Genomic DNA, 19,993 nt, shown 5'->3' on the forward strand with positions numbered 1-19,993 from the left:
GAGCTCCTACGCAGGTTATTAAACACATCCTGAAGAGAAATTACTGCCATGTGCTGCAGACCTCCTCTGAAAGTCACCTCAGGAGCTGCCCTGGGAAAGAAAATGCAGAAAAAGAACAGGGGAGTTGACCATCTGCGAAAGAGCTTATGAGAACTGTACCTCAGCTCTATTTAGCAGGATAATTTTACCTGACACTCTGGTGAGGTGGCCCAAGCCATGTCTCAAGCTGCTCCTCTCAGAATATCAAGCTCTTCCTCACCACCCTGGCAGTGCAGAGCAGCCATGATGTATGTGCACACAGTGTTTGTGCCCTTTCCCACTGCAGCTCTCCAGGTCTTGTACACAAAAAACAAGTTACTCAGCCACAGTTTCACCCCCAAAATTGGAGATAATTTATTAAATTTTATCACTGACTGAAAAAAGTCACTAAGTCTCTTAATAATAAGTTAATGTTCTTAACAGAAAACCCCCAAGCCATATACTGCATTTGCTCAGACTTAATACATTTACTTTAACAGTATGGTACTCAATAGGTTCCCCTTCACAGAAGGGAGTTTTCAACCACACCACAAGCCTCTGAATCTTCCCCACTGCTCACTCAGGCAAAATAAACTCCCTGGATGGCAACTTCAGCAGTCCAGCATTCCACTTCTCTTCTGTGTGGGTCACAGCACCCATCCACCCACTTTCACCTTCATCACCAGCAACAGCAAAAGGGAGAGGGCAGCAAAAAACGCATGTAAATTTACAGCTGCAGCCCAAGGTGTTCTCCAGCCATGCTGCGGAGGCAGAGGTCTCAGCCTGACTCTTCTCAAGGAGCTGATAAAGCAACCTGGGCAGCAGGAGGCTGCTCTAACCCCCACAGCACTGTGTGGACAGGGGCAGGAACAACGTGACACCTAACAGACCACTCAGACTGCCTGTGCAGTTGCAGCTCTGCTAGTGTTTCCCCTGAGGGTGGAAGACAGAACCCTGCTTACCCTGCTCACACTGCGTTCATCCTTCCTCCTTGGCTCCACAGACACGCTTTGTGATTCTGTTCTAAGGGCATGACAACAGAAAGGCAAGTCCTTGAACAGAATGAAACTGCTGCAGAAAACTGTCCAGAACAACAGCACAGAAACTGATTGTCCTCCTTTCAACAGCCACCTCCTCACATCACACTCATACTGCCCACCAGCGAGCTTGGCTCCCCTGGGGCTCACCCAGTTAATTCTGACTTTAACATACAGAACACTCTCCGCTGACTCTATGTTTCAGCTTCTACATTATTAGTGCTTATAGAAAGGACAAGCAATTCTAGCAACTTTCTGCAGCTGAAGCACTCACAACCCTGGACCCAGGATTGCTGCCCAGATACAGCCGGTTAAAGCTGCGTGGCTCCTCCTCAACTAAAAACTCCTTGCAAACAATGCATATGAGACCTCTGCAAGATTTCCAAGCAGGAGTCAGTGTCCTAAATTAATCTATTTGGACCATTTTGGAGAAAATCTTTGCTGTCTGCCGCTCATGCTGCTCCCACACCCCCAACCTGCCACCAATATGCACAAAGAAGTCAGCAAGCAAGATTCAGAATTAAAATGGCTGTGTGCTTGATACTCCCTGCTCCCAGGAAGGCCTCTGCCCTCTCCACTTGCCTGCTGCAGGGAGGGTGATGTTTTGCACAGTGGGTTCATCACACACCTCAGGAGGCAGCTGCAGGCTTCGTCAAGGGGCTGATGAACCCATGCTCACAGCAGCTATCATGACACTATGGAAGCACACAGCTCTTTGGTCATTAACAGCAGTCAAAGCCACAGGCATCACATCTCCAACCTGTAAAAGTAAACCCAAGCCAGGCAGCTTGCAGAAGCTGGCCAAGCCCACCCATCCATACGACCAGAGACAGACACCATCAGGCTGTTTTGTTACTCAGCAACCTCTATCATCCTCCTGCTTCCCCTCCTCATCCTCTTCTGTTTCTGTTTTAATCTGGGCCACCCCGAGCCGGTACAGAGCATCACGAATCACCACTTCCCCAGGCTGGCAGCTCTGCACGATCTCCTGGATCTGCCGATTGACAATTTCCCTGCTGGTGAGGAAGTCCATGAGGCGGTTGTAGAGGTAATAGTGTGTGGCGTTCTCAAAGGTGATGGGCTTTTGGCGGACATTGCTGGTTTTGCTGTCAGTGATAGCAGCGATGATAGCGCTGTATGGCTCCAGTTCACGGCACAGGGACATGGAGTGGTGCTGAGCCGTTGGGTCTCGGGAGCTGTTCTGCTCCAAACCCGTGTGAACAATTCGGCGTGCTGCTGACTTAGTGATTGGGTGCTGCACAGAGTGCTCAGCCACAGTCACATCCACACTGTAGTGCTGGTCGAGCAGTTCAGGGCAGGACACGTACTGCAAGAGAGACGTACCAGGTAGAACAAAAAGCAATTTCCCCACAGCTGAGAAGAACAAGACAAAACTAGCACTTGGTGGAACTCCAACCAGCACTGTGACCGAGGACAGAGGGAGGGCCAACTGATTCAGGCTTCCACTAAACACCATAAAGGTGGTCCCGTATGCACCCCCCGTCACTCATATACCCTCAGAGATAACCCCAAGGCATTAGCAACCCTCTTCTTCTCCCATTTTTCAAGCAACAGCAGTAGTTTGAGAGAAGCGAGTTGTTGTGTCAAAGTGACATACTCGAAATTTCAGGATTTGAACTGCTCTTCCTATTAAGGAGCACAAACTTAATGTAACACCCCAACCAACAGATAACACTTTCCACTGTGCTCAGAAGCTGTGAGCTGGCAAAGCTGGGAGTCAGGAGACACTGATCAGTCCAAACTATCTTGTTACATGTTACATATACTTTTTTAAAGTTACTTAAATCTCACTTGAAACTTTTCCATATGGGACTGGCACAGCAGAGTGCAAAGTGAACATAACTAACCGTTGGAGGATCCATGGGGTCAGAAAAGCAGCCCTGGTTCTTCCCCCACATCTGGGAAGTCAGGCCAGAACAGCAGACATCTGCACACAGTGCCACTGAAGATGCTGTATCAACAACATACACTGGAGGCCAGTGACGTGAGGAAACCAACAAGTCCACATGATCCCGGGCATTTTCTCCTCTTACTAGGTACTTGGAGCCACACACAACCTGGAAAGAAAAGGATTAACACCAAACAATACACTAAAACTGAAAACTTATGGGAAAAATATAGTCTTAAAATATGAAGCTTCCTTTCAGGTATTCCAGAAAATACAGTAACTAGCCAGTTACTGTCTCTAAATATATTCTGTTTCCTCCTCATACACATTCAACTTTATCTTGTTCAAGAAGAGGTAATTTTCAGCTACACATCAGGAGCAACATCAAGACCAGTCTTCAGATCACTAGCTGATATTAAAGTCCCTCCAGGACTGGTCATACTCTGAGCCCCAAGGCAGTGTGTTTCATTCCAGAGGCTCAGAGTTACCTACTCCACTGCTTCTATTTAATGAGGGAGTTCCACACTGTTAAGTCAGGTAACACTGACTATAGCAAGGCAAGAAAAATCATTGCATCTCCAGCCCTCCTTACCTGATGTGGACACACTTTGTAGATTTTCCCTCCTGTGTGATGAGCAGAGGCTCGTGTGATACTTGTTCCATTCTGTACAAACTCATAGAGAGCCAGGAGGGAGTAGCAGAGCTGGTCCTAGAAAAGACAGGCCCCAGAAAAAGTCTGGATGTGGTTAAAATTAATGGATTCCTCCAGGGGTAGAAGCCTGCAGGCAAGGTCCCCCAAATACTGATCTGCACTTCATCCAATAACTTCCTAGTCCCACACTCAGCACTCTGAGGATGACAAGCAATTGCATGATGCTGAGCCTGTGACAAGGTAATTACAGGCTTCCTTTCTTCTAGCCCACAAAAATTCAATTTATTTCACCATGTGTAAATTATCCTATAATGTGTAGGCACTCACTTCTAACCCACCCCTGCCCTCAGTGCAGTCAGATGAGAAGTTAATTAACTAGGATGGCAAGTGTGAATGAGGGAAACAGTGAAGAACAGCTCCACTCCTGTGGAGCGTGTGGGCAAACAAGCCACTACCTTTGTATCTGAAGGCTCCCAGGGGATGCTGCACTGTGTCAGAAAGCTCTGCAGCTCTTCTTCACTGTAAGAGCTTAACAGCTCAAGCCTGAGGATTTCTTCCTGAAGGAGCCTCACCAAGGCACTCCCATTACCTGCAAAGGCAGGAAACAAGTCTCAGCATTCATTCTCAGGAAGAAAAGTCACCCAAATAATTTATTCCAAAGACTACAGAAGCAGAGACTGCACAACCAACTGCCAGCAAGAGAAACCCATTAATAGCTCAAAGCATGTCACAGCCCACACTTCTCTCAAACCCTCCACTAATGAGGTCACCAGACCGAGCTCAGCAGAGCTGCAGACTCCAGGAGCACTTCTCTATCTTGTCATTTGTAATCTTTAAATTACTGCTGGACTGACATGAGGATAAACAAGTGACTGGAGAGTGCAGAGAAATGTGACTGCAGCCTTCAGACTGAGCAGCTCCATGCTTACCCTTCACATCTCCCTGGTCCTTCCTCTGGAGCTCCATTTCCAGGAAAGCCCATGTAACTTCTGCAGCTCTAAAACAGCTGCAGCCCTATCTGCAAAGCCACCTCACACACTTGTTAAGCTTGCAAAGCCAGCTTTCCTTCTTATACCTAATGCCTAAACTGTTAAGGGAACTGTGTGCTAACTAAATTCAGCTCTCATACATCTGAGCTTATTCATCTCATGGTTTCCTGTTACTTGCTGTCAATGACCTGCATATACTGAATATTGACAACACTGATCAGGACTAGCACACCCACCTCCTAGACTCTAAGTTCTGTAAAAAAACTTATTCACCCTTTACTGAAATCGTGATATTGAGCTGCACTCCCTGCAGCTGTCACAGTCCAAGTATCAGTCTAACAGGAAACAAATATTGACTGGCATTCAAGTTGTGTATGCATTCCTCTGCAATCAGACTGTATATCATTTGGGGTGCAGTCTCAGACGCATCAGAGTACACCGATGTATTCAAGTTTTCCTGGGCAGGCCAAAGCTCAAGCTTACTCACCCCAGTGTTCTTGCCTTCCCTCCACAGACATAATTGCAATTATCAATTCTCAATTCTGAAGATCACCAAAAGACACCACCACATAAAGCACTCCCTTAATAAGCACAACCTCAGCAGTTACCTGGTACTGGGTGTGCATCCAGGTTCTTGTCCTTCTCAGTATTGATCACCACTGATCCTCTCATCAGTGGAGGGAAGAAAGGAGCAACAATAGAAGCATCAAACTTTGTGATGGGGATGCTAGAAGGAAAAGCCACCTGCTCAATCACCTCCGTCTCCATCGTGGACCAGAAGTCTTCTACATTCACTTCACTTGATGGCAGGAATTCCGGCCAAGTAAACTAGAGAGAGCAAGAAACACACTAGTCAAATACAAATAGCCTTAGCTCAACTGACAGTTTTGAGTGAGACAGCCTTACTCAAGGCATAAGGACTCCCCAGGAGAGTTCTCAAGTCAAATACAACATGATGGCTTCAGACTCCTAGAGTTCCCCACCATCACTTTTACTCGGGTGAGAGTCAAAACCATTTATTAGACATCAAAGCCAGACATGCTGCACAGGACAAGTGAGGCTTTTCTTCCCATTAGAGAGGACAACACCTCAAGGAAACTGCTGTTGGAGAAAAAACAGAATGCTTGCATGTCACAGGAAGAAGGCCAAGTTCAGCAAGCTTTCATCCAAGGTCTGTAACTCTGAGAGGCTACTGGACAAAAGCTGTGATCCAGAGACAGAGGATCTTGTTTTCCCCAAACCATACATCAACGCCTCTAAGAGGAAGCACAGGCATCACCACTCCAGCCACATCCTCTTACTAGGCATCAGCAAAAAACTGCTCACAAATGTATAACATAATTACTGTGCATCAGAAAGACCAGAGTCAGCAAAAGTCATTACGATCTGCTGTGAACACAAACAGGATCTGAAGGTTGTAAGAAGCCCACCTCTATGTTTTTCAGTGCCAGGACATTTTCCACATTCCTCTGGGCTATTTCCACCTTGGGGGTTATGCCACAGATTCCACAGATCATATCATTGTAATCCCGGACTGTCAGGCATTCAAAGGCCCAGTAGCCATTGCACAGCAGTTCCTGGAGCTGAACCTGCTCATCAGGGCTCAGACTTTTTTCTGGAAAGAGAACATGACACCATTAGAGCTTTCACTTCCTAAAGTCAGTGGAGAGGTGCTAGAACTCTCCTATGCAGAGTTAAAAACAAAGCTGTACTCCAGAGAGTTGTTACAAAGAACTCGTCATCAAGATACTGTTTGGTTTAGGAAGTGATTTAACAGAAACATACCACACCAGAATTTGCCTTTTTGCAACCTAACAATCATCAGGAGGTCAGTTTGGTTTGTTAAAGTAAAATAAAAAAAAAAAAAACAAGAAGGAAAACCCACCAGTTTGCTCCTGAACAGAGTCAAGGATATTGCCAACAGCCACTCTGGGATCCTCTCCAAGTTTAATGTGGTTTCGGATTGCAAACAGAAGATCCAAGCTCACTAACAACTTGTTACCCACATTGAAAAGGCCTGCAGTTAAAACACAAAACACTTATTGTCCATAGGGTTCCAGATCTTCCTCACAAAGAAATATATTCCTTACTGATATGTAACATACAAATATGGTTCAGAGGATAACGGAATCATGTGGATAGTGCTTCTGGGACTGTTCCCTCTGCAGATTAGCTCATCTCAGACTTCATGCATTTAAATTTAAATGCTTCTAAATTTAAAAAGCTACAAGGAACAGCAGCCAATCCATCTCCTCAGCTCCACACTGCATTGCAGGAGGCCCACACTGACTGCCACTCGAGGCTCACCAGTCAACACTGAGAAACAGCTCTCTGCAGAGATGTTTTTGACTCATCTCAGGGGCTGTCTTGCAGAACACATTTACCACTCACACAGTGCAGAAAGGCACAGTCTTCCTCAAACCATTCATACGTGTTTTCCCTCAGAAATATAGATTTACTTGCAGAAGAACAGTGCAAGTCAAAAACAATTCAAGCTGAATACACTGGGAAAGGGAAAATGCTTTTCTGTAAGTTGGTACGCTGACATTTTTCCTACCTGTGTAAATATCAGTGAAGCTATGGAGAGCCAGACACTGCAGGTTCAAGCACACTTTGACCTGAGCTGTAACCACCTGTAATCTATTAGCTGTCAGCAGCCAGCACTCCTGAGGACCAGCAAGGGAACTGTAACAGACAAAAAGGCAACTGGAAGTCAAGCCAACAGGGGTTTTAGTCCTGTCCTGCAGTAACTTTGGATGTTCTAGAGCAGATGAGTTCATTAGTAAGTCAGTCTAAGCCAGTTCACATCATTTTACACCAGAAAAAGAAATAACTACACTAAAATGATCCCCCTGGCAGAGTCAGGTCACTGGTCACATTCCTTTAACAGCACTAAAACATCTCTCCAGCTCCATACATCAGGCACACAGTACTGGAGAGTTGGAGAAAATCTACATCCCCAGCTGCCCTGGAAGAAGTGTCAGCCCTATTTCTGTGGTACAAGTGGTGGTTAGTAACACATTCTCCCTGCTAGCCTGTTCCCACACAGAGATTCAGAAAGGCTGCTCTTCTGCAGTACAGCTGCTGAGGAGGAAGTTCAGATAGAAGAATGCCAGTTTTGCCCTAATGCCAGAAATACAGCTGAGAAACTAGGAATCAAAGCGAAAGCTAGCTCCCTCCCACCGGCAGGGGTTTAATTAGAGGCTATACAGACACATATGAGAGTCCCACTGCAAAGCAGCCCAGCATGGAAGCAAGGATTTACAAAGCACAGGTTAATAAGTCAGGAGGTGAGGGACAAGGGGCAGAATAGTACTGTTCTGCAAAAAATTACCGAGTATAAAAAGTACCTCTATTGGAAAAAAATCTCAGTACTAACCTGACCAAAGAGAAAACACACAACTGGTATCAAGAAAATCTTTTTCATTGAAGAAACAAACACAACAGTAAATTACCCAACATTTTGCTGGGGGAAATATTTCAGCTCATGCTTCTGACAACAAAAGGATGTTTGGCAAACTTGGTAAGGAGATATCCTACAGGCTTTCACAGAAACCTAATTAAGGTAATCCAGCCTACATACTGGTAGCTTCTGAAAGTATTTCAGGTTTCAATTTGGATACCTGTTCAAAACAGGATTCACTCAAGTCCATGCTAAGCCATGAAAAGAATGAAAACAACATAAGCAAAAAGATCCACACAGGAAATATTCGGATCAGGAAGAGAGAGAGAAAAGGGAAATCACATAATGCACATCCCACAAGTTTGCATCTGTCAGCCTCAAAACATCAGAGTGGAAAACAAAAAAGGGATGACTAATAAAAATACTCTGTTTCAAGATAGAAAAAAAAATAGATCTAGACTTAACAGTCACTCTTTGATCAAGCTCTCCCATTGTGTAGAAGTGGCAACTATGACAAACTACACTGCACAGGAGATACAGTTTATCCAGCCAAACCCTTTCCACACACATCTAGCTTAGTGCCACTTACATCTGCTTCAGTACCAGGGCTAAAGCAAATACTATTTCAGGCACGCTTTAACAGAGTATCAGCACAAGGTTGAAAGAGTCACAAGTCTAAAACAGAATCTTACTTCTGTCCCCCTTTGAACAATGGGCTGTTACAGAGGAGGCACTGCGCAGATGGAGACTCATAGTAGTTTGACCAGGAGGTCTGCTCTATGGTGACTGTCTCCTCACTCACGTTGGACAGGATGAGCCGTGAGCTGTTGAGTTCCTGGATGAGCGTGAAGACCTCTGCCAGCTCCGATTCATTCTCTGGGATCTGCATTACCTTGCGCAGCAACTGCAATGTGGACTGACGCTGGATCTCTTTCTGGGAGGGGGTTAAGGGTTCACTGGTGTTCAGCACATCAGACTGACATGGACTCACCTCCTAAAAAGCAAGCGAAACATATTCCAACTAGGCAGGCATGGAAAGACATGTTAAGAAGCCCAAAGAAATCAAAAAAGGTAGGAGAAACACAGTAATCTTTGTACTCAGCAGACTCGACTTAATTACAGAGCTCAGTCTTTCAGGAACTCCTATAATACTGCTAAGACCATCAGATTTGTCATTAAACTGGAGCATTTGGATTGAGGATCAAGAGGGTGAGGACAACCATGTGACACGTATGTTAAACACATCTAGCACCAGAAAATAAGAAAACAAACTAAATGAGGAAGAGAGGAGGCACATGCCTCTCAAAATGCAAGCTGAGCTAAGGACACTGCTGTTCCTGACACAGCTGCTTACACTTGAGTTTCACACAGGCCATTTCAGTTTATGTTCTTCAAAAACATTACACAGTTATGTTCTTCAAAATAAAAAAGACAAGTGGAAGAGTCATATTACCACAGAGACTAAAATGCAGCCTATGTGCTGAGTGGGCATTTCAGCTAATAACAGAACACCTCCTTTTTTGCCTCTTTTTTTAAGCAATTCTGTATGAGAAAAGCCAACCTCTGAAACTTCGAATGCGAAAAACCCCCAAACAAACCAACCCCAGATTTTATGATTTACCTCCATGTAGAACAGCAGACAGCTGAAAACCACCTTTCTACAACAGGAAACAAATACTACACCCTGAAATAAGTTTAGGCTGGAAGTAAAGTTGCACTACAAGCCCTTAAAAATAGGAAGCTCTAATAGAAGATGTACTAACTTAACTGACATGAGCCACAAACTGGTCACAAACAGAGCATACTTGGGAGTTTCTTGATGAAGTAGAAGTTCAGCAAAGCTGACACAACAAATGTGACTTTAGGGGTGATTTTCCCAGCACGTACTGACATGTTATAAACATTTTTAAGCTACGGAGACATCCAGTGGTAGAACTGAGTGCTCTCAGGCTCATTCTCAGCCTGAAACACAGGAGTTGGACAGTAACATCACGAGTGTTTTCAGTAGGACATTATTGTCACAAAAGCTTACAAAAATGAGAAAAACAGTAAGATGTTCCCATGGGCACTAGCAAACTAAGGTACTTCCCAGCCCACCCCACGACAGCCTTTTGAGGATACAAGTTATTCTGAACCTTACCAGGGATTTTGCTGTTTTCTCAGTTCTGTCTTTGGCAAGATTGTACCCACAGCTTGGACAGATGCGTGGCTTGTGCCTGTTTGTATACACATAACTACAAGAGGGGTTCTTGCATTTCCCTCTGCCACGTGATGTTGCCAATCCCAAATCCTGAATGACACAAAAAAATTATTTACTGAACTTGACTTTTAGACATCTTAGACTTTTAACAGTTGGACTTGATGATCAAAGGTCCTTTCCAACCTAAATATTTTGGTGATTCTATGCCAACAAGGCTCTAGAAAAGTCTGCTTGAATATCATGGTTTTCCCCCACTTTACGATGCCCCGTTTAAAGGTCAAACACGCCCTGTCACTTTGCACAGCATACTTTTAACTGGCATTCAAACATTTTGGGGCCAGTTCCAGAGACCATAAACACTCACACATTGAATTCATTCAGAAAGCACTGATCCTCCCTGCTGAACTCAAGGAAGGGTGGGGATTACACTAGGACATGAAGGAAAATCTGGTACTTAACAAGATTTAACAGTATGCAGTCACCCTGGATTAGGTCAACAGATGATACACAAAGTACAGATTGTCTCACATTAAACAGGAGAGACATTTCTGCAAGTCAGTAAAGGAAAGTCACAGAACACCCTATCCCACAGATGACATTCCCTGCAGCACAATTCAGACAATCTGAAAAATGCTCACCAAAGTTACAGTGCAGCTGTACTTGTAGGAAGGGAATATGTCTGGTTTGACCTCCACTACTTCAACCTGAGATGCCCTGCTGGTCAAAGCACTGTGGAGCTAGAGATTGAAAGCAGAAAAAAAACAAACACCCATCCTGTAAGCAATACCTATTAGCATTTTTCCCTTCACAATAAATCAATTAATGTTCATTTAATATCAGAGGACTACAACACACAGTTTTGCATACTAAGGCATTACAATTCACACAGATGTATTCCAGCATCTTGGCATACTCTCTGTCATATTTCACAGGTGAAAGTCTCTACACTCAGTATTGCATGTCAGATTATCAAAGCACCAGCAGATCCTCAAAACATTTTCTGGAAGTAACTGGGAGTTTCTCAATGCAGCCAACAGAAGGAGCGTCCAACAGCATTTCTCAGTTCACTTCTACACGCAGCCATCTCACATTCATGCTGCTTTTGAGCTGTATCATAAAAGCTATCAGTCATAGATCTTATCATAAGACTGCTACATTTTTATATTCTATTTCTCATCACTCAGGTCATATCATCTGTGAAAAGAAAACCAACACAACACACAGAAACAAACAGGAAAATAATATGCATTTGAAGAATAAACTATAGGTACCTTTCGCTCCTCGGCACTTGGTGGCTGCAGAATTGACTGGCCCAATTGTTTCAGTGTACTGGGCTTCAAGCCTGATGTTCTCACAGGGGAATGCTTGTCTGGAAAGAGAAAAGGAATGTAGCAGGTTAGATATGAGAAAACAGGACCTGTTTCATTCAACATCTTTGCTAAATGCCATCATAGTCATGTGAGATTTTTTCCTCTGAACTTGGAATGACCCAAGCAGGTGTTTCATGGCCCATTTACTGCACACTCAGAGAGCGCTTTTCTCTAGCATAGGTCACTATCTCCCTTCAGACCTATCTTATTATGTGAGAGAGAGCACTTCAATGTGGTGAAGACAGACAACTGCTCCCAAAGCATTCCAGAGAATACAGCTCTTACCAGCATTCCCAAAAGCCTGTCTGTTGCTCGACTGCTCAGTGCTGGCTTCTCTCCCCATGCTGGCTGGTGCAGGCAGAATGGCTCGCATGGGTCTTGCTGCAGCCAGCAAGGAGGGCTTCGGTCTTGGTTTACTCTTTACTTCTTGTCCTTTGTGTGTAGGAGTTGGAGCATCAATTCTGAAAGAGGAGAGCTACAACTGGTAAAAAAAATCCATCAATTCCCCCTCAACCTCAATTCTCTTCTCTTTCCTGAGCTGTTATTAGCACAATAATCACAGCTATTGTGAAAGAAGAAGCAGCACCAAGGATACATCTGCCCTGTGACCACAGTCTGTCACTTAAAAAATATTAGCCCTGATAAACAAAATCACAAAGGAACAATCCAGAACTAGCACAAAACAGACAGCAAACAGAACAGGTCTTACAGGAAGCACTGCCAACGGCTTTCAATTTCTTGGGTTAGTCCCATCAGCACACAAAAGACATCATATGCTCCCATAATATGGAAAACTGACTCACCCCACTGGCTTTTTTGCAGAGGCATTTGGACTCGGCACCTCAGAAGATAGTGGCATTCCCATCCCTACACTATCTTTCTCTGCCTGCTCTGTGGAAGACTCTCCTTGCCGTTGACTCTCCTGACTCAGCACCACTCCAGTAGCACTCAGTCCGTCTTCAGCAAGCACACTGTTTGCAAGGACATGAGCCTCAGAGACGATCACTTCCTCCCATTCCAACTCCTGCATTTGCTCTCCAACAGGCACAGCATTCAGCAGCTGGCTGACAGCTTCAGAGCTTTCCAGGGCAGACTTGGAGGTACTTTCACTCACAGCTGCTGGCTCTGTGAATACTGACTGTTGACCTCTTTTAGCTGCTGGAGTTTTAAGAGAGGTGCCTGAATTTGGCTCAGATTTGCTTTTTGGTTGCTTTTCCTGGAAATAAAAGAGATAGTTAGATTTCAGAGCTCTACACTTTAACAGATAAATTCGCTTCACATATGCCAGGTTTGCCATGGCTTATTTAATGTTGGATCAAACCAACAGAATCCTAAGTATTTAAGCAGCAAGTTGTACAAGAGCAGAAAGACATCATCTCCTATGAAAGCAAGTCCATGTTAACATTTTACCTAGCCTCCTGGCCCTCCATGTATTATTTTTAGGCACTGTTTATTGCGAAGTACCAGTCTTTCTTAAACTCCCTCAAATACCACCATTAGCACCAACATCACAAACTCACCCACCACCCTCTGTAACAGGGGCCCACCTCCTATGCTCCCCTTTCGAAGCTTCAGCTCTGATGCTGTCTGTCCTTTTACACGATTGATAAACCAGAGGGAGACAGAGAACTCCTTATCTTTTGATATGTGCATTCAGAAAACCATACATTTGAGCAAGTCATGAAACAGAATTACTTTAGGAAGGTTTTCTGGCTTTTATGAAAAATGATACCTTCAAGGCTAAGGCTATAGAACCCATGTACTGGGGCCAAGAAAGGTTTGATGTAACACTGAATTGGTACGCAAAAAGACATCAGAAATAGAACCAAGAGCTTCTGGCATGATAAACACATTAATTCTAAACTCTCTATAGAGTTCATACTCAGAAGGGTAATCCAGGTGCTTAAAAACAGATATAGAATCAATCTTAGAATGTTTTTTTGGAGGGGACCTTAAAGATCATCTAGTTCCAGCACTAGACCAGGTTACTCAAAGCCTCAATCCAATCTGCCCTTGACATCTTATAACCTGTGCCCTTTCCTCAGGAACAGAATGCTATGTACATATTTAGTTTCAGTTCTACTGATGTTATTGCTAGTTAAAAAATCTGCTGGTGCATGTTTTTCCCAGGCATGATACCACAGGAAAGAAGTTGAACTGTTTATGCAAATGTGTACCCAGAAGAGTAGAATGAAACTGAAAGCAGGAAAACTCCTCTAAAAGTTTTCAGCTCTAATCAATGCGGGATTTAACAGGAGCAGGCATGCTATATTTAGCTAGAAACACATTTTTTCCATTAGTCACCTACTTCAGCAGGTTTAACAGAACAAAAGCTAAGACACCATTGTCACTATTCGTGCCCTACCACGCAGGAAGTCCAGCCACCAGATCAGACACTGCAGAGTTTGTAATCTGCCTAAAAAAGTTCTTGCCCCTAAATGTTTAACAGATCTGGAAACAAAACAAAGAAGCTTCAGAACAAATCCATAAAAAGTCACTGAATGTCAATGCAAAATGTCACACTGACTATCCTTGAACTTGTGCTTGAGTAGCCTTGTTTCAGACAGAGATTTAAGGAAGAACACACATCTATTCAGAGCTAGCCAGTTACCATGACATTGCCAAAGTTTCAGGAGCAAGTGGTTTTAGCTGTATACAGCTAATAAAGATGCCAACAACTTAGGCAGAGTAGGTACCACGTGGAGGAAGACTTTTCCACTCAAACTTCACAACTCCACCAACACCTGATTTCCTTCCAGCCAAAGGTCAGAACATCATGAATGATCAGACACATGGCCATGAGTCAACAATATCCAAAGGCACTTCAGCTTCCACTAGATCAACTTTATTAGCTAGCTCCCAAAGGATCATATACCTACTACAGTTGAGAACTGCTCCTCTCTTCTGTTGAAAAAAATGTTGAAAGACCACAGAAAACCTCAGTTTGTAGAAGAATTTCAAATATGGAGAAATTACAAAAAAATAAATGGCTTAACCAAGTTCCTGAGCTTAGCTAGGGTTGCAGCAGGAAGAACAGGCAATGTCTTCCAGTCACAGGAACTACAGAACACAAGGACACAGATTGCTTCTGGCATTATCTGACTTCCTGTGCTAGATCTATACATCTAGAAATACCAGACATTCACAAAGACAGCACTTGTTGCCTAAAAACCAGGGAAGGAAAGGCAAATTTACCTTTGGGATCCATTTCCCTCCCAGGAAGTTCCCACATAATGGGCATTTCAGTGGCTTATGCCTGGTGACATAAGTGAAGGAACAGCCAGGATTGGTGCAATTTCCATGTCCCCTTCGAGTATAGGTGGTTGTCTGAAACGAGAGTTGGCAAAAATTTCTCTACAGAGCCGAAAAAACCTCAGAGCTGAGCTCATCATTCCCTTTTCCTCATAAGCACTTTACAAAGTGTTATTCAGCAAATCACCAGCACTCCACTATTATTCCTTTCACTGATCAACCACCACACAGCTGGATCAGAGTGAGTCAGCACCATAACTACTCTGAGTGTAAACGCTCGGTCTATATAAGTCTTCACTGTTACCAGAATTAAGTTCAAATTGCAGAGCAGAGATGAGCAATGCATATAACCTACTGTAAGGAGACGCTAACCTTGCATTTACAGTGATGTAACAGTTCTGAGTAAATCATAGTAAGAGAGTAAGAAAATGGTTTGAACAGCAGTCCACAGCAAGGCAAGATGGGATTAAGAGACTCATGTCAACGGAGCAATAACACATGAAGCCAAGCACTCATGATGTACAGGCAGTTTTCATTGGTGATTTACTGTTGGATGCAGTGGTCAAGCACCTCCCTGGTGCTTTAGTGTAACTTGCTGTGAATATTGTAACACCAGCAGCACCACCAGGCACTATTTATAAAGCCAACTGAAGCAGAACCTGTCATCTTTGCCAGGACAACTGCATCAACACATTTGAGCTTCTGTCACCACAGCACTTGATATTCTGAACTCAACACTCCCAAGGCAATTGCTGTGCCATAGGTCCCTAACTAGGTATGGAGTTTTTTGAGAAATGCAAGTGCTGCTCTCAAAGAAATGAGACAATTTAAGCTGAGTACTTCTCAGGAACTAACACCTGAGGTATTTCTAGTCTCCCCAAGACACCTGGAAGAATATGACACTATGTGCCACTATAAATATCTGAGTTTTCCACCAGCTCGAAGTATAGAGGGCCTGGAAAACAGGATTTGAAGCTAGCTTATACAACCCAAGGAGCTCAGTGCTGACTGCACAATGAATTCCTACAATGACTACAGAAACACAGGCGGCTGCAGTGGTTAGACTGAAGAGAAATAATGGTATTCTTCCTAATACAACAGGCCACAAAATCTTTTATGTAAGTTCTTAAAATCCTAAGTGACTATTCCTCTCCTGTCACATGGCCAAATCAACAGCCACCCACGAGACTGGAGAGCTCATGTTTTCCTGTCAAAAGAGTAGATTCTTGCCCTTAAAGGGATGGGGAATTGGCACTGGCATTTTATGAAGACAAATACGCATCCAAAATGGAGGACACAGACAGCTACACAGACTCTGAAAAGGGCAACACAAAGTGCTATTGGCCTGATGTGTTGTGATAGCATTATCTACTGTTTCCAAGAACAACCTGGGAAAGAAGGCAGCAGAAAGAGGCCCTATAAGACACTTCAGAAATTCAGAGACCCCCATTAGCACACACAATGCATAAAACCAGGGACAAGATATAAACTGACACAATGGCTCCAAATTGGACCATGATCAAACCCTTCCTACTCTAGTTACGACAAACCTATAGTGACATATTCATACCTTAAAATACCACACAAGACTCTGAATCTCTTACCAATTTAATGGATGCTGGGTTCTCCACAACAGAATGAGCTGGCAAAGGAAGCATAATGAACTGTGTAGCTGGTGTGGAGGAGCTGCTCTCTTCAGTATCCTGAAATGAAGTCAAAGGGAAAATAAACCCAGAAAACAAGAGACATGGTGATCTGTGTCCCATCCTCTCATGAATGCTACCATTGAACATGTGTCTTAAGGACTGATGAGAACAGAAAGCAGAAAATAGGAGTGATCATTTCAAAAGCAATGGCCTCAGCAGGTTCACTCTGGAAATTACTAAACTCTTCACAGATTGAAATTGAAATCAGAAAATCCAACTCTTACCAAAATAAAGGTTTCTATAACCTATCCCTAAAGCCTCAACTTAAAATTACTCCGTTCTACCTCTCTGCGATAAAAAACCAGCTATCAGGAGCAGAGGTAACATTTTCTCCTCCCTAAAAATCTGTCCAAAAAAAAAAATAAATAAAATAGTATCTGTTCAACTGCAGAACCCACCCCAAGTATTTTTATAAGAAAAAATTAAAAAACCTCAAGCAGTCAACTGAAGACAGACATTACAGCAGCACATGGCAGAGCCAATATGCAAGCAGAGACTCTAACCACAGAGTTACAAAAGGTGATGTCTCCTTCCCCACTGAGCCTAAGCCTCTTGCAGCTACCACAAATCTTAAGTAAAATGTATTAAGCAGCATTTGGAGCATTTCAGGTGAGAATCTGGCAGGAGTCTGAGTCTCGCTATTAAAACTTACCCTCCCGGTCACCACGGTCACCACAGACACGCCATCTGACACCTGAGGACGGGCCACAGCAATGCTCCCATTGGACACGTCTGTGGAGTTGTTAACTAGAGTCTCCTCAATAACTACCCGAGCTGTCTGATATGGTTGCCCTTCTATTTCCAAAGAAGCCTCATCCAAGAGGATATCTCCAACCACTTTCTCCGTCACAGGCCCAACATAATGAGAGAGAACCTCTGATGCAACTGCTTCCTCCAGACCATCTGGCTGGGTGAAGGAAGCAGTGTCTTCTGCCAGCCCTTCGATGGCGATACACTGCTGAGAAATGCCCCCATGGCTTGAGTCCACAGAAAGGATGTTCTGCACAGCATCACGGGGGACACTGGTGATGTTTGTGGAAGCTCTTAAGCCTTCGGACGCTGCCTGACCCTGTGTGACACACAGTTCCAGAGACTGCCTGCTCCTCTCTTCATGAAGAGTGGTTTTGGGAATAATGATATAGTCTGAGCGAGGAAGAATCTTACGGAAACCTGGAATGTCTGGAACTACTGCAGCTAGAGTGGACACCTTGGAATTCTGTTGGCAAAAAAAGAGTATAGAATAAATAAGAGAAAAGGAAGAGATTCAGGTCTCAATCCTGCTATTTTAGAGCCTGAAGTTTAAATCGTTTCCTGAAGTAGACTGCTGAGATTTTCCCCCATGACAGAGCTGGCAGAATCCCTCTCAGCCCTGGTTTTATCATCCTTTACCATCAGTCACCCTGATGACACAACACAAAAGTAACTATCCCCATCAGCAGGTATTAGACATATCTGTCATGAATTTAAAGACATTAGCCCTTACTGAACAGAAAGCGAAAGCAAGACACAGGGGCCTCGCACACTGCTTCTTTAGAGGCTCTCCTAAGCAGAAATACAAACTGGAATCTGCAGTTAAACGATCCTCCAACACACAGCACTGTGTGAGCAGTTAAGCGCCTCTCTTTATGCAGCAAAGAGCTGCCAGGAAGCAGACTTACCGGGTCCAATCCCTCTTTCTCTAACTTGGCTTTCTCCAAGTAATAGCTTTTTTCAGCCACACTGAGCAACCTCCAGCTCTCACTGATCTTTTTGTTGATTTCAGATTGAGGGAGGTGGGGGAGCTCTTGCTGTACTTTCAAGTAAATATCATAATAGTAGAGGAGGTAAGCAGATCTGAAATTAAATCAGACACCACAATCGTAAGGGCATTCTACATAAATTCTTCTGGCAAAAGAAATCTACAAGTTTTATATTTGTCTCAAGGTCAAATGACAAGTATGTTACATTCAGTTATACTTCTAAATGTGGTTTTTAACCAAATGAAAACTAAGATTCTGAGAAGAATCTCTTAAGTAGGGACAAAGAGACTAAGGCAAATATTCTGGGGTAGACAAACTTTAGATCAATCAGCGGTAGCACCTCTAAAGACAAGAATACCAGAGTAGGCTGAAAGCGTCAGACTAATGTTTTCTACGTGATGTGTTACACTATGAAGCCTCCCAAGCATACTGCAAAGTTCATTCTCATCAGAAACTGCTCCCACAGCACACGGGAGCTGAATGAAGACACAAGGAACTTACCTAGGCTTTTTGGCTTTTTCTCCATGATCACCAGTGCTTTTGTATTTCTTTTTCTTCTTAGATGGCACTGGTGATGATGCGTAAGTGTAAGTGCCCTCTATTTCCTCCATTACCACAGTTACTTCAGTGCCATCATATGGAGCCTCCATTGCTAAAAACATGTATTTTATGTTATGTGTTTGCCAAGTTATACCGAATTTCTTGGAACAAAGACCACTCTTGATCATATTTGTAAACTGCCAGCACCAACGGCCTGTGAGTTTGGCTGTTATTAACTAAGGTAAGTACGTGTTATCAGTTATCAGTTTTTAGAAGAAAACACTTTTATTACTACAACCTCAACTCCATCTGTTCAGTGCAGGCACACTTCATCTGCACTCCAAAGATGCAGTTCCCCAGGAACCTCACAGTCAAGTCTGGCAATCCAGAAGGAGCCTCACGCCCAAGAAGCAGGTGTCCAGCTACAAGGTACCCCGGCCATGCTCCCGAAAGTGAGGCCAGAGCCTGAATAAGCACGGAAGCCTCTCAAGCCACCAGATCTCTAAGGCTCCTGGCTTCACACCGATGATGGCCACAGCCTTCGGGGCGCTGGGAGGCAGAGAAGCCACGATAAGCCTCAGGAGGTAAAGGGCAACGCTACCCGGGCTCAGGCGCAGCCCACGCCTGACCTGACCTCGGCCCCACGCAGTCACTAATCCCGGGCAAACCCATTAGACCCAGGCCCTGTCTCCCGCACAGTGCCCGCGGAGCACCGGCGAGCTTTCCTCCCATGCGCCCCCCGAGGAAAAGCCCCATCGCCGCGGCCACTCACCGGGGACGCGCGGCGGGACAGGCAGCGAGCTGCGGTCACATCCCAAGCGGGGCGCAGCGGCGCGGGGGAGGCAGCGCCGGAGCTACGGGCCAGCCGCATGGAGAGGAACGCTCAGATGGGCCGTGCGGGGCAGGCCACACCGGCATACTGCGCCGGCGGCAGGCGCGGCCCGGGGCGCTGGGGCAGCACCGGCACCGCCACCGGAAGAGCAGGCGGCAACATCCGGGTCGCTGCGTGACGGCTGGAGAGGGCGGGGCCACGCCGGCGAGGAGGGCGGGGCTGGGGCAGCGTCCCCTCGTGTTGTGGCGGGAAGGCGCGTGAGGCGGGGCAGGGGTGGGGCTTATGTGGTGCGCGCGCGCGCGCTGGTTGTTTCCCGCCAGTTCTGCTGGCGGCGCGGGGAGCGGTG

At 44.8% G+C, this 19,993-nt stretch overlaps 1 protein-coding gene across 1 annotated transcript; it reads right to left on the minus strand.

Moving 5' to 3' along the window:
• Window positions 1–363: 363 nt before the first annotated feature.
• On the minus strand, window positions 364–19,678 carry HMGXB3 (HMG-box containing 3). The gene is made up of 20 exons (XM_065691010.1): window positions 19,588–19,678; window positions 18,777–18,927; window positions 18,195–18,369; window positions 17,189–17,752; window positions 16,435–16,533; window positions 14,774–14,905; window positions 12,382–12,794; window positions 11,864–12,039; window positions 11,480–11,577; window positions 10,847–10,945; window positions 10,149–10,298; window positions 8,701–9,002; window positions 7,163–7,290; window positions 6,491–6,622; window positions 6,036–6,220; window positions 5,214–5,433; window positions 4,072–4,205; window positions 3,557–3,673; window positions 2,924–3,133; window positions 364–2,382 (listed from the first exon to the last, which is right to left on the minus strand). The coding sequence occupies exons 2-20, from the start codon at window positions 18,923–18,925 to the stop codon at window positions 1,912–1,914; spliced, it is 3,954 nt and encodes a 1,317-aa protein (XP_065547082.1). The 5' UTR covers window positions 18,926–18,927; window positions 19,588–19,678; the 3' UTR covers window positions 364–1,911.
• Between the last annotated feature and the right edge of the window lie 315 nt (window positions 19,679–19,993).

Source organism: Lathamus discolor, chromosome 10 (assembly GCF_037157495.1).
Source record: "Lathamus discolor isolate bLatDis1 chromosome 10, bLatDis1.hap1, whole genome shotgun sequence".
Taxonomy (NCBI): domain Eukaryota; kingdom Metazoa; phylum Chordata; class Aves; order Psittaciformes; family Psittacidae; genus Lathamus; species Lathamus discolor.